The 26,434-nt window shown below is 44.6% G+C and overlaps 1 protein-coding gene across 1 annotated transcript in view; it reads left to right on the top strand.

Moving 5' to 3' along the window:
- The window catches only part of zcchc14 (zinc finger, CCHC domain containing 14), a 127,038-nt gene that overhangs the window by 7,207 nt on the left and 93,397 nt on the right, over positions 1-26,434 (top strand). Inside the window, exon 2 of the mRNA XM_059993009.1 lies at positions 8,606-8,717. Within this exon, the coding sequence (XP_059848992.1) occupies positions 8,606-8,717 (112 nt within the window). The remainder of the gene's footprint in view (positions 1-8,605; positions 8,718-26,434) is intronic.

Raw genomic sequence — 26,434 nt, 5'->3', positions numbered from 1 at the left:
TCTTATGTGGACACAGTTGAATTTTTAAGTCTGATGTGATGAAGAAGTTACTTAAAAGAGGCTTCTTGTGGACTTGTGGATTCTTAGCTGAAATTGGTAATTTTGAAGCAAAGAATGACTAAAGTTTTGACAAGGGAACTTATTATGAAAGTAGGCTAATTACAAACATAAGGACAGATTATAACTTTTATAGGTAATTGGAAAAGAAAAGATTACAAAAAAATTATGGTCTGTTACAGGCTGAAGAAAGAGAATTTGTTTCAAATTAATTTGGGGATCTGCATATTTCATATTGCCCCTGAAAAGGTTGTGATGAGTTTTCTTCAAAGTTCTGCAATATTGCTGGTGCTTTTGCAGTGGTATTGTGTAGAGAGTAACAGGATTTGGACTGAGCAGCAATGTCAGAAGGGCAAGTATGTGACTTGGACTGCACCAAACAAGGGCTGATGTACCCAAACCACCTTCTGCCCTTGTCCTAATTATGATAATAACCACAGGATTGGGAGGAGCTATGGTAAGGTGTATAAGATGATGAGAAGCATTGATTGCGTGAATAGTTAGAGGCGCTTTCCCAGGGCTGAAATGGTTACCACAAGAGGACACAGGTTTAAGGTGCTGGGGAGTAGGTACAGAGGAGATGTCAGAGGTAAGTTTTTTACTCAGAGTGGTGAGTACGTGGAATGGGCTGCCGGCAACGGTGGTGGAGGCGGATACAATAGGGTCTTTTAAGAGACTTTTGGATAGGTACATGGAGCTGAAAAAAATATAGGGCAATGGGTAAGCCTAGTAATTTCTGAGGTAGGGATATGTTCGTCATAACTTTGTGGGCTGTAGGGCCTGTATTGTGCTGTAGGTTTTCTATGTTTCTTAAAGCTTGGCAGGCAAGTATAATACATTTTGTACAAGGTGCACAGTGCAGCTATTGTATGCCATTGGTAGAGTGCACAAATGTTTCAGGTCGACTTAAGGTTTCAGTCAAGAATATGAATTATCCTGGATGTCAAACATACCAAAAGTTGCTGGTGCTGTATTATTCCTTGGTAGCTCAGCTCTTGTGCATTGTAAATGGTGATAAACTAGGGGGATTTAGGTGAGTTACTTGCTGCAGGATATCAAGCCTCTGATTTGCTTTTGTAGCCAAAGCATTTATTTGGTTGGTCCTGCTGATTTGCTAGTTAGTGCCCCCAGGATATTGATGGTGGGTGATTCTTTCTGCAATGATAATGCTATTGAATGTCAAGAGTAAGTTGTTATTCACTTTTCTATTGGAGATGACACTTCCTAGCATGTATGAAAGAAGACTGGGCCTGAACTCACTTGAGTTAGAAGATTTGGAGATGATTTATTATTTTTTTATAAGCCCAACATTTCAATGGGGATTGACAAGAATAACTACTATCATTTTTTTTAATTGTGTCAGTTTTGATATGAAGAGCATATGATGTTTGTTTGTCTCTGACATTAAAACTCTTATGTAAATGTTTCCTCTCCATACTTCTGCCACTCCTTTAACTCCAGACTTTTTGAAAAAGGAAGAGCAGTGAAAGAGGAAATGGAATAGTCTCTTCCATGTTTCCATGAAGTTCAGTGGTTTCTTCAAATTCCCTTTTATTCTCAAGTACAGCCAGTACCTCTATACTATATTCTCATCCCTTGGTCCTGATGCTTGCTGGCTTTATTTATGGCTTCCTTTGCTTAGACAGCATCCTTAGACCTTCTAAAACCATTATTGCTGTCTCCTTTTCAAAGTCTGCAATCAAGTTTTCTCCAAATACTTTATTCACTATTATTTTTATTGTATTTTGTATTTGCACAGCTTGTCATCTTTTGCACATTGTCAGGGTTTGTGTGTAGCTTTTTCATTGATGCTGCTTTTCAAGTTCCTGGATGTCAAGATCTCTGAGGATCTAACCTGGTTCCAACATATCGATGCAGTTATAAAGAAGACAAGACAGTGGCTATACTTCAATACGAGCTTGAACAGATTTGGCATGTCAACGAATACACTCTATAGATGTACTGTGGAGAGCTTTCTAACACGCTGCATCACTGTCTGGTACAGGACAGAAAGAAGCTGCAGGAGGTTGTAAATTTACTTGGCTCCATCTCGGGTATTAGCCTACAGAGTACCCAGGACACCTTCAGGGAGCGGTGTCTCAGAAAGACAGTGTCCATTATTAAGGACCTGCAGCATACAGGGCATGCCCTTTTCTCACTGTTACAGAGGTACAGAAGCCTGAAGGCACACACTCAATTATTCAGGAACAGCTTCTTCCCCTCTGCCATCCGATTCCTTAACGAGCACTGAACCTGTGAACACTACCTCACTTTTTAAAATATATTATTTCCTTTTTTTTGCACAATTTTTAATCTATTCAATATACATATACTGTAATTGGTTTATTTTTTTCTCTTCTGCGTTAGGTATTGCATTGAACTGCTGCTGCTAAGTTAACAAATTTCATGACTCATGCCGGTAATTAACCTGATTCTGATTCTATATTTCTACTGTAAATGCCTGCAAGAAAATTGATCTTGGGATAACATATTCATACTTTTATATAAAATTTACTTTGAACTTTGAAATGCTCCACCATCTTAAATCTTTTCTTCATCATAGTGCCTTTTAATGTGCTGTGAATCTCCATCTCCGATAAAATGTCTTCATGAAGGGTCTTGGACTGAAACTTTGACTGCTTATTCCCCTCTATAGATGTTACCTGACTTGCTGATTTCTTGCAGTATTTTTTGTGTGTTGTATTTGTATTTTAAAATTTGCTTGGATGTTGCCCTAAGTAATGCTACTGGAGTAATACTGGGTGAATTGTCCCTCCTTGTCTTCCTTGAATTCTCTGTGGAGTTTTACACCCATAATCACACAGTGTCATGAGCAACCATACACCAGCAATGGCCTTTGCAATTTTCCACAGAGCTATATTTGGCTCATCCCTCTTCCTTGGCCACTTGTTGCTCTTCAGTGACATTCTTCACAGATATGAATCAGATTTCACAGTGGTGCAACTGGTAGAGCTGCTGCTTTAGAGTTCCAGCAACATGTTTTTAATCCTGACTGATGGTACTGTTTGTATGGAGTTTGCAGGTTCTCTCTGGGTGCATCAGTTTCCTCCTACATCCTAAAGACATATGGGTTGGTAGGTTAATTGGCCACTTTAAATTTCCTCATGTTTAGGTGAATGATAGTTTCCGCAGAGTTGTTTGGGAACATGGGGAGTATAAAAAGGAATTAGTCTAAATGAATGCTTAACGGTTTGTGCAGACTTGATTAGCTGTATGACTCACTGAATCTGTGATGATGGTTTTCAGCTGTATCTATCCACTATGTCAATTTCCCAAATAACTCTTGTTAGATTGCCCATCCGACCTCAAGTTTTGAATAGTACAAGCTGTAGCCTTTCAAGTAATAGAATTATATTGTATGGAAACCAGCCCTTTGGCCCTACCCATCCATGGCAGCCAAGTTGCCTATTTGAACTAGTCCCATTTGGTCCATATACCTATAAACCCTTCCAATATTTGTACCTATCTAAATGTCTTTTAAATATTGTAATTGTAGCCTTCTCTATCATTTCTTCTTGTAGCTCATTCCAAATGTCCACCACCCATTGTGGAAAAAGTTGCCACTCAGATCCCTTTCAAATCCCTCCCCTCTAACTTAAACTGATGCTCTTTAGTTTTAGACTCCCCTATCATGGTGAAAAGATTGTTACTGTTCACCTTATTTTTGCCTGTTATTGTTTTATATGAAGTCGCTCTCAGTTTCCTGCTCTCCAGGGGAAAGTAGTCCCTTCCTATGCAGTATCTCCTTATGGTTGTGGCTCTCCAGTCCTGTTAATATCATTGAATCTTTTCTGCAACCTTTCCAGCTTATTGATGTCTTTCTTATACCCAGGAACTAGAGATGCACACATTTCTCCAAGTGCATTTTCACTGACGTCTTGCATTGCTGTAACATGACATTCCAACCCTTGTATTCAGTGGCTGAACTGATGAAGGTGGTGTTTGGCACACTTGTCTTCTTCATCCTATCTATCCAAGTCTCCACTTTCAGGGACCTATATATCTGTATTCCTGCAAACCCCTGTTCTACAGTATTTCCCAGAACCCTACTACTTACATTGTAAGTCCTGTTCTGGTTTAACTTGGTAAAATGTAACATCTCTAACTTGCTGGAGTTAAATTCTGTTTGCCATTCTGTGGCCCACTTTCCAAGTTTCTCTACACCCCTTATACAATTGGATAATTGTAAATTTTACAATTATCACCACCAATTTTAGTGTAGTGTACTAATTTGTAAATCACATTTTTAGCATTGTCATCCAAGTCTTTAATATAAATAACAAACAATAATGCACCCAGCACCAATCCCTGCAATGCGTCACTTGTCACAGGGCTTCGATATGGAAAAAAACACCCCCCACTATCACCACTGCCTCCTTCCACCAAGTCATTTTGATATCCATTTAGAAAACTCTCCTTGGATTCCACATGATTCCAAGGGTCGGCACAACATTGTGAACCAAAGGGCCTGTGCTGTGCTGTGCTGTGCTGTACTGTTCTATGTTCTATGATTTAACTTTCCAGACTGGCTTACCTTGCAGGATCGAGTCAAAAACATTGCAGAAGTCCATGTGGACTGCCCTGCCTTTGACACTCCTCTTAGTTACCTTGTCCTCAATCAAGTTAATCAGAATCCACTGCAGCAACCTTTCCATCACTGATGTTAAGCTTACTGCCCTGTAGTTCCTTGGCCTGGCCTTGCAAGTCTTCTTGAATAAAGGTACAATATTAGCCACTCTCCATTCTCACAGTACCTCACCCATAGCTAAGAAAGGTATCTGCTGGGGCTCTTCCAATTTCTTCCCTGACTTCCCACAATGTCCTAGGATATTGTGGGATTTTATGTCAGAAATTTGTTCACCTTAATGATTTATTACTGTCAGCAGTTTTAACGAGGATATGTTCCATGATGTCATTACTGATATGCCTTAATTCTGTATCTTGCATGACCTTCTCCACGGTAAATAGAGCTGAGAAATCTTCAGTGAAGGTCTCTCCCATCTCCACACATAGACGACTAAATTGATACTTAAGGAAATCTACTCAGTCTCTGGTTTCCCCTTTGCTCTTCATGTAGAAACAGAAACAGGATTATTATCTCTGTCTTGTATAAAATTTGTTGTTCTTTGGGAGCAGTACAGTGCAATGACATACAATTACTATAAATTACAACATAAATAATTCCAAAAAAAGGAAGTGATCTTGTGGATCACTTAAAAATCTGATGATGGAGGGGTAAAAGCATCTTCTGAATCTTTGGGTGTGGGTCTTCAGGCTCACTGTATTTCCTTAAAAGTCTGTCTGTAACCAGTCAGAATGTTTCCCAGTGTACATTTAAAGAAAGTTGCAAGAGACTTTTGTGGCATACCAAGTCTTCTCAGATTCACTGGTGTACATTCTTCATGACTGCACAATATGTTGGGGCCTTGGTTGGATTCTTGAAGAACTGGACATCTTGGAACTTAAAGCTACTCAGTCTTTACCTGCCAGAAACATCTTGTGTACTCTTTTTTTGCTTTCATGTGAATTACTAAATCTTTTGGGTAAAACAGGTTGGTAATGGATCTCGAGAGTGAGTTTGTTGAATGCCTAAGAGATGGCTTTTTAGAGCATTTAGTTTAGTTAAGGGGAATTACAACAGTAGTATGGTGGAGTTGGCTAAGTTGGACTGGGTAAACAAGCTAAGTTGTAGGTTATTGGATGAACAGTGGCAGATATAAATGGACATTGAATCTTTGGACACTACCTCACTTTTTTTAGATATACAGTATTTCTGTTTTTGCACTTTTTAAAAATCTATTCAATATATGTAACTCATTTACTTGTTTGTTTATTATTATTATTTTATTTTTTCTGTTTGCTGATTACGTATTGCTTACCCTGCTGTTTCATATTACAGGCTGGTGATAATAAACCTGATTCTGATTCTGAAAGGGGGGAAATCGGGCTTTATTACTGTGCTGGAGTTCTGTGAAGAGGCAGCTAAAATTATATAATAACAAGAGTGGTTGATATAATTTTCCTTGGACTTTCAGAAGGGTTTTGACAAGTACCTCACAAGGAATTAATAATCAAATTTACATGAGTTAGGGATTCGGAAAAAGGTATGTGAATGGGTGCAGAATTGGGTCAAAAACACAGAACAGTAAGTTATGTTGATCATTTTCACACCTAGAAGATGTTAAAAGTGGTATTCTGTAGAGATCAGTTTTGGGGCTGCTACTATTTTTAAATTACATTAATGATTTGGATAAGCACATAAAAAATAAACTAGAAAGTTTGCAGGTGACACCAAATTAGGGGGATGGTCTGATAACATTCAGGCAGCCGAATCAATATAATTAGATCTAAATAAAATCCAGATGTGGGCAAATAAATGGCAGAATAAATTTAATATAAGTAAATGTAAAATATTACATACAGGAATTAGAAATAGAATTATTAATCTGTTTTTGTGCATTGTGGTGTAAGTGTTGATTTTAGCATTGTTCTTGGTGAAGTTAATACAAGAGCAATTCATTTACTTCCATATCCAAATAACAAACCTGTCAACCAAGGAACCAGCAAATTAGGATCAGAGTGAAAAGACAACTTAAGAATGAAATCACTTCATGGGTTTGGTGTCATAAAAACATTTTACTACTTCTGTCATTTCTTATGTAACCCCCTGGGTTGCCTCAGCTCGTTCTCGTCTAGGGGGAGCAGCCTTCGGCCCCGCCAAACTGGGTAATCAGCTGGTGTGGATGCTGTATGATATCCCTGCCTCGCCCAAAAACAGACAGTACACCATTTGCGATTAAATGAGTACAATTTATAAAGGTTACTATAACTAAATGATTAATAACGATACAGTATATATGAAGAAAAAAAATAAAGAAAAGGTGCCAAACTTATCAAAGTCCAAACTACTTCATGCACAACCGTTGGAGTTCAATTATTGAAGTATTCTGGCCACCATTTGATCCCCTCCGAACTCCTCCACTCACAGCTTAGGACCATCCGAAGTGGTCAGCCAAGCACATCTAGCTTCATCTGCTCTCCTCGGAGTACCTCCTGGCCTCGGACCCCCGCTTGGGGTCTGTTCCTCGCCCAGCTTACAGCATCGCGTCCTCACTCTCGACCCCCTCGCGCCGATCTCCGCAAAAGCCCGCCAACGATAGCTTACAGACTCAGAAGAAAGAACAACATTAATCCCAATTGGTTTACAAAGGAATACAATTCTCATTATCAGTAAATTTTAACCCAAACAAGCTTCCAGCACTCTCTGGCAACAAAGAAGCATTCCTGCTTTTAACAAAACAAAGAAGCCATTTTGATTACATACACAATAACAAGAAGAAACCCCCTTTACACTTAATTCTGATTGTTGTTTCAGGTCGAAACGCTGCATCATTGTAAAAGATGGGGTGGGGGGAGGTGGTATGGAGGAATGAGGTGATGAGATAGGTGGATCTGAATTAAAAGGGTAGATGGAGCCAGGTAGAGGAGAAAGGGGAGAGATAACAACAGAGACTGGCAATTGATTCGTGGAGACAACAGAGGGCAATGAGAAAGGAAGGTAATGAGTGGAATCCAATAAGGGAGGGATGCTGAGTGAAAAGGAATGGTGGGGGAGCAGTGAGGAGAGAAGGGGTGCGAAGACCGAATAGTGGAGAGTATATGAGTAATAGGCAGATGGAACCAGCTGGAGGAGGGGAGTGGGTGTGCGAGGGGATCCGGGTTGATCAGGCGGAAAGAAAAAGCAAGTGAGTGTGCTGGCTGCTAGAAATTGCAGAAAATGTTCATCTCTAGTTCCATCTTGTCCTGTCTGCCTGTAATCCATGCACTCTACCAGTGCAGTCTCCTCTGTGCTCACCTCTCTCACTGTTCCTTTTGGTCTAGTATCCCTCCCTTATTTGGTTCGACGTCACCTACCTCATCACATTTCATAATCTACAGCTCTCTGTTCTCCACTGGGCACCTCCAGCAGGTTGTTGTTTGCTCCAGATCCCAGCATCTACATTCTTTTTGTCTCCATTTTACAGAGTAGATGTTGAGATGTCTTGAACAAGGAAGGGGATGAAGAGTTGTCTTTTGAAACTGAGTTATATGGACTTTTCTCTAGAATTCCAAGATGAATCTTTGAAATCCTCTGTCTAGGCAGATAGTGGATGCTAAGTTATTAGAGATATTCAAAATGGAGGTAGATCAATATTTGCTAGACCAAGTAATATCAGGATATGGAGAAATTGCATGGAAGAGGAGCTGAGGGCAGCAAAGATTAGCCATGACTGTATTAAATGGCAGAGGGGATGTTTGGGGCCTGAAGGCCAATACTTGCTCTTATTTCTTGAATTCTTGTAAAAACTCAATTGTATTTTTTTTGGTGAACTGGATATTCTGAGCACCATTTTACAACTTAGAGTTGATTTTGTGGTGAAGATGTGATCTGAATAACTCGCATTTCAAGTTTTTTTTATGGTGGATGAGGTTTAAATATTTCTTGAATGTTTATGGAAAAATAATATATATTTTTTTCTCTTTAAAGATAGTACACAGACCTGAAAGTGGTGTGCACTGTTTGCAGAATGCATTACGGACATCAGCACATTCCTATGAGGAATCCCCCCAAAAACGATCTTTAGGCAAGCACTCAAAATGTAAGTTCCAATGTACTAAATCTTAATTGTGTGAGTTGGAATGCCAGATTAATCTAGTTAGAGAAATCTCATTCAAATGTATTGCAAATATGTAAACATTTGGACAGGTTAACAAAATTAAGAAATGAAATAAGTAATGTAATGCATTTTATTAATCAGTTTTGTGCATTGTGATGTAAATGTTGAATTTAGCATTGTTCTTGAAGTTAATACTACAAGAGCAATTAATTTACTTCCATATCCAAGTAACAAACCTGTCAATCAAAGAACCAGTAAATTAGGATCAGAGTGAAAACAAAAGGTGAGAATCAAATCACTTCATGGGTTTGGTGACGTAAAAACTTCATGGTAGAGATGGCATTTCTCCCTCATTGTACTCATGAACTTCATACGTTCTTTCCTGTTCCATTACTGGCAGGAGTTTTATTTTGCATTACCGTAGATTCCGGACTACAGAGCGCACCTGATTAAAAGCCGCACGCTCTAATTTTAGAAAGAAAATCAATTTTGTACTTGTACAAGCCACACCGGATTTTAAGCTGCAGGTGTCCCACGTTGTAATATGAGATATTTACACAGAAAGATATTACACGTGAGGATTTTTTTAACTTTTAATTAAATCCGTATGGTAACATAAACAAATATATATTGCAAATGCTTTTTTTCGAACAGTGCCTGTAACACAGCTACTTTTAAACATACATACATATCGGTAACACACAGATTACGTTGCGTATACTTTTTTACTGAACAGTGCACGAACAACATTCCAATATCTCCTAATGACTGGTAAAAAAAATATATATACTGCAGCCTACCAGGAAAAGTTATTGATCGCCTTCTTCATCTTCCTCCTGCGCACTAAAACCATCAAAGTCCTCTTCTTCAGTGTCCGAATTGAATAAAACCTCAGGAACTCGTCACTCACTTCAGTCTCTTCGTTGTTGCTCTCACTTGAGCGCAAGCGGTCCTCTTCATCACGCAGCAGTCCGGCCTTTCGAAACCCGCTGGTGATGGTGGATGTTGTGACATGGCTCCATGCATTTAGGATCCACTGGCATACTTGAGTTAAAGATGCTGTTCGCATGCGTCCTGTTTTGGTAAAGGATTTCTCACCGCTCGTCATCCAAGCCTCCCATTCAACGCGCAGCGCCACTTTAAATGCCCGGTTCACGCTGATATCCAGTGGCTGCAAATACTTCGTGGTGCCCCCAGGAATCACAGCTGGAATTGTTTGTACTCTTGATGGCAGCTTTCACTGAACTTTCATTGTCAGCCGCTTAAAAAATCACCATCGGTGGAAGCTTTAGTCCGGATGCTGTGCAGCTCAAAACACAAGTAAAATGCGTTCTCTCATGGCCACTTGTTTTCAGTGTGATGGACGAGTCACCTTTTTTATTAACAGTCCGAGTGAGAGGCAGGTCAAACGTCAAAGGTACTTCATCCATATTTATGATATCATCTGGCCCGATGGAATTCTCCGCTATCTTTGTTTGAGTGAATGTGCGGAAGTTAGCAAGCTTTTCCTCGTGGTCAGGAGGGAGCTGCTGACACAGAGTCGTGCGTACCCTGACGGACAGGCCTTTTCGTCTCATAAATCTAAAACACCACGATGGCCCACCTCTAAAATCTTCGATTTTCATTTTGGTGGCGATTGCTTTAGCCTTCAGTCTGATCTGCATGGTGGAAACACCGCGGCCGCCTGCTCTCTGTGTGTTAACCCAGTCTTTAAGAAAGTTTTCAAGTTCGGGCCATCTGCTATGATTACCTCTGAAAGCTTTTGTCATCTTTTTGCATTGACTCAGTTCTTCACGCTGGCGTCTCCACCGTCTCAACATCGATTCATTTATGCCAAGATTATGTGCAGCAGCTCGATTTCCTTCTTCAACCGCCAGATTGATCGCCTTTAACTTAAAAGCTGCATCATATGCTTTTCTTCAAGTGTTTTCCATGTTGATGAGGGTGAGTACAAATGACTGATTTACAATAATTTAATTGTGAAAGTGCACTTGATTTATCATACAATTTCATTGGACCTCTGTGAACTACTCATCAATTTTATTGGTCTACTGTTACGAGGCAAAATGTTTTTGGCGGCATGAAAAAAAAAACATGCATTAGCCGCACCGTAGTATAGGCCGCAGTGTTGCCGCAGTGTTCAAAGCGTGGGAAAAAAAGTAGCGGCTTATAGTCCGGAATTTACGGTAAATATCTTCAAGTTCAAGTTCAGTTTATTGTCATTCAACTACTTGCCTTCAATGAATGCAATGTAACTTGCAACACATTTATTTCGCCTTCTCTTTAACCTTCACCTTTGACAGTACAACTGTAGTAATTAATTTCAACCAGTTTATTTGTTTCTTTATGAAACTTTTAAGCTTAGTATAAGTAACCACTGGAAAATTGGACTTGTTTGTGAAATACTATGCTACAAATATGAATCTTGATATTCTGACTCTGTATGCAATATATTAAAATAAAGTCTATCTGGCAAAACACCACCTCATTTGTAAGATGACCATGTACTTCTGACAAAGACTATAAATGATAGGGATCAAAAAGCTATTCCCTTCCAAGCACATCATCTTTTGTTTACTTGAAAACTAAACAAAGAAACACTTATGGAGGAGTTCAGTTGATTTTTTTTTCTTTTTAACCCTTTTTGAATTAGTACAAAGCTGCTGTGGTACTGAAATTGATTAACTTATTGTTTCTTGCTGCAGTTCATGACCTACAAGGTGTTTTTGTGTGTGTGTGTGTGTGTGTGTGATTAAAAAAATCTCCTTTGAACTTAGCTATGTATTATGAACACAATTTCTGAATTGGAAGTAATTAAATTTCTTTTCCAGGCAAGCAGTATTTTGGTATGAGAACTTGCCTTTGTATTAAGTTTGAGGGAAATTATTATAATCTCCCTTTACCTTTCAAATTCAACCGTCTTTAGTTTGTGTTTGAAATGTATAACATTTCTTAACTAATTGGAAAGTTGCAGAACCTGGGTCTCTGTACCTCCCTCTGCAATTGGATCCTCGACTTCTTAACCGTAAGTCCACTGTCTGTGCGGATTGGTGATGACATATCCTCCTTGCTGATGATCAACACTGGCACACCTCAGGGGTGTGTGCTGAGACCACTGCTTTACTTTCTATGTACACATGACCGTGTGGCTAGGCATAGCTCAATTACCATCTTTACATTTGCTGACGATACAGCCATTGTTGGTAGAATCTCATGTGGTGACGAGAGGGTGTACAGGAGTGAGATATGCCAACTAGTGGAGTAGTGCCGCAGAAACAACCTACCACTCAATGTCAGTTAGACGAAAGAGCTGATTGTGGACTTCAGGAAGGGTAAGACGAAGGAACATATACCAATCCTCATAGAGGGATCAGAAGTGGAGAGAGTGAGCAGCTTCAAGTTCCTGGGTGTTAAGTTCTCTGAGGTTCTAACCTGGTCCCAACATATTGATGCAGTTATAAAATAGGCAAGACAGTGGCTATACTTTATTAGGAGTTTGAAGAGAATTGACATATCAACAAATACATTCAAAAACTTCTATAGTTGTACCATGAAGAGCATTCTGACAGGCTGCATCACTGTCTGTTATGGAGGGGCTACTGCACAGGACTGAAAGAAGCTGCAGAAAGTTGTAAATCTAGTCAGCTCCATCTTGGGTACTAGCCTACAAAGTATCCTTTCAGGGGTGGTGTCTCAAAAGGCTGTGTCCATTATTAAGGACCTCCAGCACCCAGGGCATGCCCTTTTCTCACTGTTACCATCAAGTAGGATGTACAGAAGCCTGAAGGCACACATGCAGCGATTCAGGAACAGCTTCTTCCCCCTGCCATCCAATTCCTAAATGGACATTGAATTTGGACACAACCTCCCCTTTTTTTCCAATATTCAGTATTTCTGTTTTTGCACATTTTAAAAAGTCCATTCAATATATGTAATTGATTTACTTGATTATTAATTATTATTACTTTCATTTTATTTTTATTTTTATTTTATTTTATTATTTTTTCTCTGCTAGATTATGTACTGCATTGAACTGCTGCTGCTGAGTTAACAAATTTCATGTCACATGCCGGTGGCAATAAACCTGATTCTGCTTCTGATAATTCTGTTTACCTAATCACCACAAATCTATTGGTCTATTCACTTGTTGGTTTCAAGTCATACGGTTCTAAAAATCACTCCTGACTGCAACAGCAAGCAGATATGTGACCTCTTTAATTCTGTTACATATCCCAAGTGGCTTCATGGGGATTTATCCAAATAAAATTTGACACCAAACCACACATGTGTCTGAAAACTTGATCAAAGCTGTTATTTTAAAGGAGTTTCATCAAGAGAGCAAAAGAGGCATTGGGGGGCAAGGAAGAAATTTCTGATCTTAATGCTTTGATACCTGAAAGTGAACTAGCTATGCAGAAGTAATGAAACATTGGAAATGGAAAAAGATCAAAATTGAAGGAGAGCAAAACACTTAAAAGAAACTGAGGTAAAACTATGCAGAGCTTTGAAAACAAGAATTGAAATGAAAACAGAAAATAAACAAGGAACCAAAGTTCCACAAATCCCAATTAGAATTGTACAGCATGGAAACGTGCACTTTTACCCAACTCATCTTTGCCAACCAAGTTATCTACTTGAGCTAGCCTGTATTCCTGTGTTGGCTAATATCTTTTCCTATTCATGTACCAGTCTAAATATCTTTTCAATAATTGAACTGTATCTGCTTTTATCCTTTCTTCTGAATGCTTGTTCCATATACACACTACATTTGCTGTAAGAAAGGTTGACCATCAGATACATTTTAAGTCTGTCCCTCACTCCTTAAACCTATGTCCTTTAGTTTTAAACACTTGACTCTTGGGGGGAGGGGGAGAAAGACTATTATCATTCTTATCTATGTCCCTGATGATTTTTATAGACTTCTAAGGTCTCCACACTCCAGAGAATAAAATCTGAGTTTATCTAGTCACTCCTTATTGCTCAAGACCTCCAGTCCAAAGCTTTTCTGCACCTTTCCCAGCTGAATAACATCTTTCTTCTACCCAGGTGACCAGAACTGCACATAGAATTCCAAGTGCAGTCTCACTAACATCTTGTGCAGCTATAACATAACGTCCCTGATGCACCATCAATAACTCTCGCAGACGGGAGGCGAACGATAGGATTTTATTAGCAGCAAGAGATCATGATTAGCAGCAAGAGACCACCACACAACATCCTGGAGACTGAGGGAGGAGCAGTGCCTCCAATTGCCTTTATACAGGGGTCTGTGGGAGGAGCCACAGGAGCAGTCAGTGGGGGGGGGGGGGGGCGTGTCCAGACAGGTATATATAGTTTACCACATTCACCCCCACTTTGTTTTAAAAGAGAGTCCCCATGGGGCGAAGTTTCTTACAAGTATATTTACAGGTTAAGTCTATCAGGCGGTTGAATCTGTCTGACGGTGGTTGTGCTGGCTCCAGCCTGACTTGAGGTGCCAGCCCATTAGGCGTCAGTAATCCCTCATGCGTGTGCGAAGCGCCCAGTATGGGAGTATCGTGAGGAGTCTGTCTAGGGCTTGGTGTGTGCGGTGTTTCGTGGGTACACACCTCGGTGGGTATGGGGTTCATAGTCATCGTGGAGTGTTCGGGGTAGGGGTCTGGTGCTCCTGCGGGTGCCAGGTCGCGGACGGAGACCATGTCCTCCCGCCCATCAGGTAAGACCACGTAGGCATACTGGGTGTTCGCATGAAGTAGGTGAACCCTCTTGACCATCGGGGAGTATTTATTGCTCCTCGCCTGTTTCCGGAGCAGCATTGGGGATGTCAGCCAAGCCGGTAGGGTGGTCCCAGTGGCAGACTTACTGGGAAAAGAAAAGAGTTGTTCATGAGGGGTAGCATTGGTGGACGTGCATAACAGGGAGCGGATGGAGTGGAGCGCCTCGGGGAGGACCTCCTGCCAGTGAGAGACCGGCAATCCCTTTGACTTAAGGGCTAAGAGTGTGGCCTTCCACACAGTGGCATTCTTCCTCTCCACCTGTCCATTTCCCTGGGGATTATAGCTCGTGGTCCTACTAGTAGCAATACCCCTAGCCAGCAGGTACTGGCGCAGCTCGTCACTCATAAACGAGGACCCTCTATCACTGTGGATATAGCAGGGATATCGGAACAGAGTGAAGAGGTGGCGCAGGGCTTTTATAACGGATGTGGCAGTGGTATCGGGGCAGGGGATGGCAAAGGGGAACCGCGAGTACTCGTCGATTATGTTAAGAAAGTAGACATTGCGGTAGGTGGAGGGAAGGGGGCCCTTAAAGTCGACACTCAGTCGCTCAAAGGGGCGGGTGGCCTTGATAAGTTGTGCCTTTTCAGGATGGTGGAAGCGTGGTTTGCACTCAGCGCAGACTTGGCAGTCCCTGGTCATCGTCCTGATGTCCTCAAGGGAGTAAGGGAGGTTCCAGGCTTTCATGAAATGGTAAAGTCGGGTGACCCCCGGGTGGCAAAGATCTGCATGAAGGGCGTATAGCCGGTCGAGCTGTGCGCTGGCACACACTCCCCAGGATAGGGCATCAGGGGGATCATTGAGCCTTCCAGGCCGGTACAGGATATCATAGTTGTAGGTGGAGAGTTCCATTCTCCACCGCAAAATTTTATCATTTTTGATTTTGCCCTGCTGTTGGTTGCTAAACGTGAACGCAACTGAGCGCTGGTCGTTCAGCAAGGTGAACCTTTTGCTGGCGAGATAGTGCCTCCAGTGCCTAATAGCTTCTTTCTCCACTGAGGACTGCTGAATTTCAGGGCCTTGAAAGGTACGAGAGAAGAATGCTACTGGCCTTCCTGCGTGATTGAGGGTAGCAGCCAGCGCTAAGTCGGAGGCATCACTCTCTGCTTGGAAGGGAATGGTCTCGTCCACCGCATGCATCGTTGCTTTGGCAATGTCCCCTTTAATGCGGCTGAAGGCCGCGCAGGCTTCGGCTGAGAGGGGAAATGCGGTGGACTTGACCAGGGGTCGGGCCTTGTCTGCGTAGTGAGGGACCCATTGGGCATAATAGGAAAAGAAGCCCAGGCACCATTTGAGGGCTCTGAGGGTGGTGGGAAGAGGGAGTTCCAACAGGGGCGCATACGGTCGGGGTCAGGGCCAATGACCCCGTTCTCCACGACATACCCAAGGATAGCAAGTTGGGTGGTTCCAAACACACACTTGTCCCTGTTATAGGTAAGGTTAAGAGCTTTGGCCGCTTGGAAAAATCGTTGGAGGTTGGTGTCGTGATCCTGCCAGTCGTGACCGCAGATGGTGATGTTATCCAGATATGGGAATGTGGCCTTCAGTTGGCGCTGGTCCACCATCCAGACCATTTCCCTCTGGAAGACAGACACCATTCGTGACACTGAAGGGGACGCGCAAGAAGTGATAGAACCTGCTGCCCGCCTCGAAGGCGGTGTAGGGGCGGTCCTCCGGGCAGATGGGGAGCTGATGGTAAACATATTTCAGGTCTATGGTCAAGTACACCTTGTACTGAGCTATCTGATTGACCATATCCACGATGCAGGGTAGGGGGTACGCGTCAAGCTGCGTGAACCTATTGATGGTCTGGCTATAGTCCACGACCATCCTATTTTTCTGCCCTGTCCGAACAACAGCCACCTGGGCCCTCCAAGGACTTGTGCTTGGCTGAATGATCCCCTCCCTGAGCAGCCACTGCACCTCCGACTTAATGAAGACCCTGTCCCCCGCGCTGTACCTCCTGCTTTTAGTTGCCACAGGTTGACAGTCGGGGGTTAGGTTGGTGAACAGCAGTGGGGGAGGGATCTTGAGGGTGGAGAGGCTGCAAGTGGTGTCAGTAGCGCGGCTGTTGGCATGGTGCTGGGTGGGATGTGCGGGTTGGTGTATGTGTGTGGTCAGTAGTGGGGTATATGACGAAGCCCCACAAAACTGAGGATTTCTGACAATGATTGGTGGGAGGGGCCCGTCATACTGCGTTGTCACACTTTTCAGGTGGCTCTGGAAGTCGAGCCCCAATTGTACAGGGGCACACAGTTGAGGCATGAGCAGTAATGCAAAGTCCCAATATTCTGTGCCCTGCACCACCAATGTCACTACACAACCCCCCCGGATGTCTGTGGAATGTGATCCAGAAGCCATAGTGACCCTCTGGCTTACCGGCTGTGTCATGACTCCGCAGCGTTGCACTGTGTCCAGGTGAATAAAACTCTCAGTGCTGCCCGTGTCGAACAGGGAGCCAGTCCTGTGCCCCTCCACCAGGATGTCCATCATTGACATTGTAAGCTGACGTGGAGCGCTTTAGTTGAGGGTCACGGAGGCCAGAATTTAATCGCCGTCTTGGTGCCCGGTAAGCACCCGTGGGTTGGAGGCGGGGCGAGGTGGCGCCGACGAAGATGGCCGCCCCCATGCCTCGCACGAAGCATGCAGGCAAGATGGCGACCCCCATGCCTCGCACGCGGTGCTGCTCGACCCCGCTGGTGGTTTAGACTTACAGGCCTTGGCGAAATGGCCATTCTTTCCGCAGCTGGAGCAGGTAGCTTCTCAGGCCAGGCAGTGTTTTCGGGGATGTTTTTGGAGTCAGCAGAAGTAACACTGCGCGGATTTGCGACTGGCAGCAGTCGTGGTCGATTCGCCGGCGGGTTGCGGGGACTTCACGGGCTCACAACTGGCAGCAGCTGAGGTTGATTCGCTGGCGGGTGGCTGGGTCTGCAGTGTCCATGGGACCGGCGGGAGATCGTGCAGCTGGACAGTGTCAGCGTTGTGCAGAGCAGCCTCCAGCATGTCGGCCAGCTCGATCGCTGACTGTAAGGTTAAAACGGCATTTTGCAGCAGCTGCTGGTGCAAGTACACTGACCTGATCCCTGTAACAAAGGCGTCTCGTACCAGGAGCTCTGCATGCTGTTTCCCCCGTCAGTTTTCTGCAGTTGCAGGCCTGCATGAGTGTCTGTAGGACCCGGACAAACTCAGCACTCGACTCTCCGGCTCGCTGCTGCGGCGTCGCTAAGCAATGTCTTGCGTAGATGGTGTTCACCGGCCACAGATACTGTCTTTTGAGGGCGTCCAGTGCCCTTTGGTAGGTCGGCAGGTCCCTGATTAGGGAGTATACCCACGGACTGACTCTGGAGAGGAGAACTCTGTGCATGGTAGCAGGCTCAGTCACGTGAATCTCTTCCAGGAACCATGCAAGCCAGAGTTCAAAGGCAATGGCTGCTTCTGGAGATTGAGGATCAATGTCCAATTTGTCTGGTGGTAAAATGCTTTCCATGTTTTAAAATTGCTGCTAATAAAATCGATGCACTGTGGCGACCCATTTCCTGGCACATCCGAACCGACTCACAATTAGATAGCCTACGGGGGTTTGCGAGCACAGAGCTTTGGAGCCTCTGCGCCATGGGGGGCAGGTTGAGGGAGGCTTAAAAGTGAGGCTGAAGATTTCGAATAAAGTTTTTTCCTTCGACTGCAGTTACCGACTCCGTGTCGTAATTTTAGCGCTGCGTGTAGCACTCTGCTACAATTGGTGACCCCGACAGTCCAAACGATTTTTGGACCAGAAATGACTGACGCCGCCTCTGTTCATGCGGTTTCGTTGAAACTGCCGGGTTTCTGGACACAGCGCCTGAACCTATGGTTCCAGCAAGCCGAAGCCCAATTCCACGTTCGCCAGATCACCTCAGAAGACTCCCGCTACTACTACGTGGTGAGTTCCCTCGACCAGGACACAGCGGAGTTCGTACAGTCGCCCCCGGCAGACGGCAAGTACACGGAATTCAAAGCCCTGCTCCTCAGGACTTTCGGACTCTCACGGCGCGAGCGGGCTGCCCGTTTACTGCACCTGGATGGCTTGGGCAACAGACCTCCATCGGCTTTAATGAATGAGATGTTGTCTCTCGCCCTACCGTTCATGCCCTTTCCCAAGGGGTAGACTTTGAGGCACTGGCATCTGCGCCATGGGGGGCAGGTTGAGGGAGGCTTAAAAGTGAGGCTGAAGATTTTGAATAAAGTTTTTTCCTTCAACTGCAGTTACCGACTCCGTGTCGTAACTTTAGCGCTGCGTGTAGCACACCGCTACAGCACCATCAATAACTCTCAGAGACAGGAGGCGAATGATAGGGTTTTATTAGCAGCAAGAGACCACAATTAGCAGCAAGAGACCACCACACAACATCCTATAGACTGAGGGAGGAGCATTGTCTCCAATTGCTTTTATACAGGGTCTTTGGGAGGAGCCACAGGAGTAGTCAGCAGAGGGGCACGTCCAGACAGGTATATGTAGTTTACCGCAGTCCCAACCCTTGTACTCAATTCGTTGGCCAATGAATGCAAGTACGCCAGTGCCTTCTTCACCACCTTGTCTACTTGCACTCGGTGGCCACTTTATTAGTTATCTCCTATACCTAATAAAGTGGCCAGTTAGTGTATGCTATGGTCTTCTGCTACCCAAGGTTCGACATGTTGTCCATTCATAGAAGCTCCTCTGCATATTGTTGTCACACAGTGGTACTTTGAATTACTGTTATCTTTATACCAGCTTAAGTCAGTCTGGCCATTCTCTTGTAACCTCGTTCATTAATGAGCCATTTTCTCCCACAAAACTGTGGCTCACTGGATTTTTTTTTTGTTTTTCGTACCATTCTCTGAATTCCAGAGACTGTTGTACATGAAAATCCTTGGAAATCAGCAGTTTCTGCGATGCTTGCACTGTCCCATCTGGCACCAACAATCATAGTTAAAGTCACTTAGATCATATTTCTTCCCCATTCTGATATTTGGTTTGAACAACTGAACCTCTTAACCTTATTTACTTGCTTTTATGCATTGAGTTCCTGCCACATGATTGGCTGATGAGATATTTACATTAACAAGCAGATGTATAGGCATACCTAATAAAGTGGCTACTTGAGTGCATCTGCACCCTCAAGTCCCTCTATTGAACGACACTTTTGAGGTTGTTTTCATAACAATTTTCTTTTGCATTATTGTGATTTTTACGAGGGGTGATAGATAAATTCGTGACCTAAGGTAGAAGAAATCAATTTTAGAAAACCTAGCACATTTATTTTTCAACATAGGCCCCTCCTACATTTACACACTTAGTCCAGTGGTCATGGAGCACATTTTCTTGGACCTCCAGAAAATGTCCACAACGGGGTGATTGATAGGTTCGTGGCCTAAGGTAGAAGGAGATGAGTTAAACAGCTCTCGTTAAATGCACATACAGGTCAACTCTTTGAGTGATTATGCAGAAAGTTTGAAGTTAATAACTCATTTCCTTCTACCTTAGGCCACGAACTTATCAATCACTTCTGATGAGTTATTCCACGTACCACCTACCCTCTTGGTGAAAAATTTCTTAGAGCCCCTCTATACTTTCCCCTTCACACCAGGCAGTGATGAAACCTATGTTATGTTTTCTGCAGTACATCTCTAGAAATTTGCTAGTCTTTGGTGACATACTAAATCTTCTCAAACTACTAATGAAGTATAACCACTAGTGTGCCTTCTTAGTGGTCGTATCAATATGTTGGGGCCAAGGTGAATTCTCTGAAGTTTTGACATCCAGGAACTTGAAGCTGCTTATCCTTTCCACCGCTGACCCCTCAATGAGGACTGGTGTGAGCTCTCCCAATTTGCCCTTCCTATAATCCATCATCAATTGACAAAAGAGAAGGATATATTTGTACTAGAGAGGTTGAGAGGAAAATGTTCTCAGGAACTGAGCACTCGTGAGGAAGGACTGTAAAGGCTTGATTGAATATGCAAATTTATGATCACTAGAAACAGGGAAGAAGTGCCAAAAAGTAGAGAACAACAATTTGGGTGTGCTGTGTCATTCCATCATGGTTGATTATTATCCCTCTCAACCCCATTCTCCAGCCTTCTCATAATTTTTGACACACTTACTAATCAAGAACTTACCAACCTCTGCATTAAATATACTCAATGACTTGGATTTCACAGCCTTGTGTTAATGAACTCCTTGTGTTAAAGAAATTGCTCTTCATCTCTGTTCTAAAGGGACATCCTTCTATTGAGGCTGTGTCCTCTGGTCTTAGACTCTCTTCTTCTCCCCCCCCCCCCCCCCACTATAAGAAATATCCTCTCCACATCTGTCAAGGCCTTTCATGATTCAATAAGTTTCAGTGAGATCACCCTCAGTTTTCTCAACTCCAGCAAGTGCAGCGACTCCAAGTACAAAACCATTAAATTCTTGTCATACACTAACCTTTCATTCTTGAGATCATTTTTTTGAACCTCCTCTGGACAAAAAAAGGACCTAATGCTCTCCTGGCATATATGATGAATAAACTCATATTGGGCTTCCAGGCAGGTACAGGTATTGATTTTAAACTGGTGTTTTGATGGCAAATTCTGCCATCATCATCAGGGATGGCCCCTAAGCAAGTTTAGCCTGGTGTGTGCACACACTCACACACTCTCACACTCACTGTCTGTCTTTCTCAATTGTTTAGTCCTCATCCAATCAGGTTTGTTGTCCCAACTGGTTTACAATCAAATTCCAGTTCTTACTTGGAGCAAGACCTTTGACTTTGTTAAAATTCTTTTTCTCTAGTTTTATTTCACCTGCTTCCTTCACCAAACAGTCCCAAAAGCCATTGATGCGGAAAAATAGTTTTGTGCCATCTTTGTCAATCCTATGGTCATTGTAAATTCTATGTTCTGCTACTGCCAGTTTCTCCGGGTAACCCAAACTGATATCCCTCCTGCACTCCTTAATGCTGGTTTCCACTGTGTGTTCTGTCTGGCAGTTCTGCATTCACAGAGTCCTGCATATGCTAGCTGTCCTGAGTCCCAGACAATCTTTGACCCACAAGTTATGAAATGAGCTTCCTTATGGGCTTGTGGATGGTATTAGTCTGGTATTTCTTCATGATCTTGGCAATCCTTTCAAAAACCAGGGAAATATAGGGAAGACAGGTGCAATTTCTACTTTGATTAACTAAGCAAAAGCTATTTTGGACCCAGAGAGTCTCCACAAGGAAATAAGACAATTATGCACGGTATTCATACAGAATGGATACAGGGTGAGGGAAATCAATTAGGCCCTAAAAGGGTCAATGGAAAAACCAGGAGACTTAACAACAAGGAGGAACCTGTTGCTACAGCCTGTCTTCCCTATATTTCCACGGTTTGAAGACGAACCAATCACGAGGGACATTCGATGGGGAGATATATATATCACCGGACTAGACATATTGGGGTATAATGCCTGATGAAGTTGGCTGAGTTTGTCATCAAAACCTTGGTCAAAATCGATACCTATATCCAGCTGGAAGCCCAAAAAGAGTTTATTCCTCCTCTGGACCCTTTCCAATGCCAGTATATTCTTTCAGTGTGATCTGACCAATGCCTTATAAAGCTTCAGCATTACCTCCTTGCTCTTATATTCTCGTCTGCTTGAAATGAATGCTAACATTGCATATGCCTTCTTTACCACTGATTCAACCTGTTAGTTAACCTTTAGGGAATCCTAAAGGGCTTCCATGTCCCTAAGCACTTCTGTTTTCTGAATTTTCACTCTATTTAGAAAATAGTCTATGCCTTTATCCCTTCCACCAAACTGCAAGAACATACACTTTACTGCACTATTCTGTCTGCCACTTTTTTGGCCCCTTTTAGCATCCTTAAACATCTGGAGAAGAAGGACACTTATGTGAGAATGCTGTTCTTGGACTACAGTTCAGTATTCAACACCATAATTCCATCCAGGCTTGACAAGAAGCTTAGAGACCTCGGCCTTGACCCTGCCTTGTGCTGGATCCTGGACTTCCTCAGATCACCAGCAGGTTGTAAGAGAGGGCTCCCTCACCTCCAACCCTCTGACTCTCAATACAGGAGCCCCTCAGGGCTGTTCACTGAGTCCCTTCCTTTACTCCCTGATACCCACGGCTCTAATCTGCTAATTAAATTTGCTGATGACACTATATTGATTGGCCTTAGCTCAAACAATAATGAGGTAGCCTACAGGGAAGAAGTTAAAAAACAAAGGAGCTGGTTGTGGATTACAGGAGGAAAGGAGACGGATTAACTCCTATTGACATCAGTGGATCTGGGGTTGAGAGGGTAAACAGCTTTAAGTTCCTCAGCATCCACATCACTGAGGACCTTGTACACACCAGTTGTGTGGTGAAAAAGGCACAGTGCCTGTTTCAGCTCAGATGGTTGAGGAAGTTTGGTATGGGCCCCCAAATCCTAAGAACTTCCTGGTTTGGGAACCGTATCATTGCAGAACTCTGCAGAGAGTGGTGCGGACAGCCCAGCACATCTGTAGTTGTGAACTTCCCATGATTCAAGACAGTTACAAGGACATTGTGTGTAAAAAGGGCCCATAGGATCATTGGGGACCTGAGTTACCCCAACCACAAACTGTTCCAGCTGCTACCATCTGGGAAATGGTACCGCAGCATTAAAGCCAGGGCCAACTGGCTCTGGGACAGCTTCTTCCACCAGGCCATCAGACTGATTAAATTATTATAAATTATTATGATTGCACATTTAGACAGAGGTGTAACATAAATGTAAAGCCTGACAGAAAGTGAGACATGCTCAAGTCCAAGATGAAAATTGAAATTCCTGTATGCTGAGCAAGAAAATTAAAGTAAAAAAAATTATAATGAAAATAGTAAGAGGCAAATCATGTTATTCTAACTATACATAGAAAATAGTGGGGGAGGATGCAGGTGAAATTCCAGTGAACAGTAGTGAAGTGGCAGGCATGTTAAATGAGTGCTTTGATTCTGTTTTACAGTGGAGCTAGATTATAAAATGGGTTGGTATAAGCAAACCAAAAATAAGAGAAGGGATTGACTTTATGATGATGCTAGGTTTTTATTTGAAAAGGTAGTGCTGAAAACAATGGAAAATAGATGCCAATTTTTGTTTCGGTGTGTTTAAAAAATGGCTCCATAAAGAAAGAGATTCTATAGATGCTCAAAATCTTCACCAACACAAACAAAATCCTGGAGGAATACTGTGGATCAGGTAGCAACGATGGAGATAAATCAACATTTCAGGTAAAGATCTTTCAGTCCTGATGAAAGGTCTCAGCCTAAAATATTGACTTGTGGTGACCCATTTACTGGCAGATCTGAACCGGCTCACAATTAGCCAGCGTTCCGGCTAAGGGAGATAGCCTGCGGGGGTTTGCGAGCACAGAGCTTTGGAGCCTCTGCGCCACGGGGGGCAGGTTGAGGGAGGCTTAAAAGCAAGACTGGGTATTTCGAATAAAGTTTTTTCTTCGACTGCAGTTACCGACTCGGTGTCGTAATTTTAGCGCTACATGTAGCACACCGCTACAATTGGTGACCCCGATGGTCCAAACGATTTTTGGACCAGAAATGACCGACGCCGCCTCTGTTCATGCGGTTTCGTTGCAACTGCCGGGTTTCTGGACACAGCGACGGAACCTATGGTTCCAGCAAGCTGAAGCCCAATTCCACGTTCAGCAGATCCCCTCAGAAGCCACCCGCTACTACTACGTGGTGAGCTCCCTCAACCAGGATGCAGCGGCCCAGGTCACGGAGTTCGTACAGTCGTCCCCGGCAGACGGCAAGTACACAGAATTCAAAGCCCTGCTCCTCAGGACTTTCAGACTCTCACGGCGCGAGCGGGCTGTCCGTTTACTGCACCTGGATGGCTTGGGAGACAGACCTCCATCGGCTTTAATGAATGAGATGTTGTCTCTGGCCGACGGACACACACCCTGCCTCATGTTTGAGCAGGCATTCCTGGAGCAGCTGCCCGAGGACATACTCCAGCTGCTGTCCGACGCGGATTTCAGAGACCCCCGGAAGGTGGCAGCCCGGGCGGACTTGCTGTGGTTTGCCAAAAAGGTGAGCGGGGCGTCCATCGCACAGATCACCCAGCCACGCTCCCAGCAGCAAACCAGTCCAGGCCCGGCTGCAGAGCCCGCCAACCCCAGGGCCAGGGGTGGGGGGCCCAACGAACACGCCCTGCCAGTTCCCGGGAAATGCCAGGGCCAGCCGCCGCTGATGGCTACGGCGGCTGGCCATCGGGATAGCCTCCTGTATGTGTGGGACAGAAGGTCGGGATGCCGGGTTTTGGTCGACACCGGTGCCGAGATCAGCGTTTTACCTCCGATGAGTTACGACACCCGCAACGGCACCGGGTCCCCCCCGAGGGCCGTGAATGGCAGCACAGTAAGGACCTATGGCACCCGTCAGGTGCAGCTACAGTTCAGCTCCAGCCAGTTCACGTAGGACTTCACACTGGCCGCTGTAGCCCAACCGCTTCTGGGTGCGGAATTTTTGCGGGCTCACAGCCTACTGGTCGACCTGCCCAGGAAGCGACTGGTACACGCCAAGACCTTTCAGACATTCTCCCTGGGTGCAGCCCAGTTGCCAGCCCCTCACCTCGGCTCCATCACACTGTCCGACAACGACTTCACCATGGTCCTGGCGGATTTCCCATCGGTTCTGGCACCGCAGTTCACAGCGGCCATGCCCTGACATGGCGTACAGCACCACATCCCGACCCAGGGACCACCCCTCCATGCCCGCGCTCGGCGGCTTCCCCTGGACAAGCTCCGACTGGCGAAGGAGGAGTTCAAGAGGATGGAGGAATTGGGGATCATCCGGCGGTCCGACAGCCCATGGGCCTCCCTCCTGCACATGGTGCCCAAAGCGACAGGAGGCTGGAGACCGTGCACGACTACCGCAGGTTGAACGACGCTACCACACCGGACCGCTACCCTGTGCCGCACATTCAAGACTTTGCAGCAAACCTGCACGGCACACAGATCTTCTCCAAGGTAGACCTCGTCCGAGGGTACCATCAAATCCCGATGCATCCTGACGACGTCCCCAAAACGGCTCTCATCACCCCGTTTGGCCTTTTCGAGTTCCTCCGCATGCCGTTCGGCCTGAAGAATGCCGCACAGACATTCCAGCGGTTAATGGACGGGGTGGGACGGGACCTGGACTTCGCGTTCATCTATTTGGATGACATCCTCATAGCCAGCAGCAGTCGTCAGGAGCATCTGTCCCACCTCCGTCAACTCTGCGCCCGACTGAGTGAGTACGGTCTAACAATCAACCCTGCCAAATGCCAGTTCGGACTCGATACCATTGATTTCCTGGGCCACAGGATTACTAAAGACGGGGCAACCCCTCTGCCCGCTAAGGTAGATGCGGTCCGCCACTTCCCCCAACCCACCACGATCAAAGGCCTTCAGGAATTCGTAGGTATGGTCAATTTCTACCACCATTTCCTCCCTTCAGCTGCCCGGATCATGCGCCCCCTGTTCGCCCTGCTGTCCGGTCCGGGCAAGGACATTACCTGGGACGAGGAGTCCGCCGCCACTTTCGTTCAAACGAAGGAAGCTTTGGCGAACGCTGCGATGCTAGTACATCCCAGAATGGACGCCCCTACCACCCTCACAGTGGACGCATCTAACACGGCAGTCGGTGGGGTACTGGAGCATCTCATCGCAGGTCACTGGCATACCCCTGGCGTTTTTCAGCAAACACCTGCGGCCACCCGAGCTCAAGTACAGTGCTTTCGACCGGGAACTGTTGGCGCTCTACCTGGCAATCCGCCATTTCAGGTACTTCTTAGAAGGTAGGCCCTTCACCGCGTTCACGGACCACAAACCGCTTACCTTTGCGTTTACGAAAGCATCCGACCCCTGGTCATCCCGCCAGCAACGCCACCTGTCCTACATCTCTGAATACACGACGGATG

This window comes from Hypanus sabinus, chromosome 17, assembly GCF_030144855.1.
Source record: "Hypanus sabinus isolate sHypSab1 chromosome 17, sHypSab1.hap1, whole genome shotgun sequence".
Classification (NCBI taxonomy): Eukaryota; Metazoa; Chordata; class Chondrichthyes; order Myliobatiformes; family Dasyatidae; genus Hypanus; species Hypanus sabinus.
The sequence above is the reverse complement of the archived record's forward strand: the minus strand, read 5'-3'. Positions and strand labels throughout refer to the sequence as shown.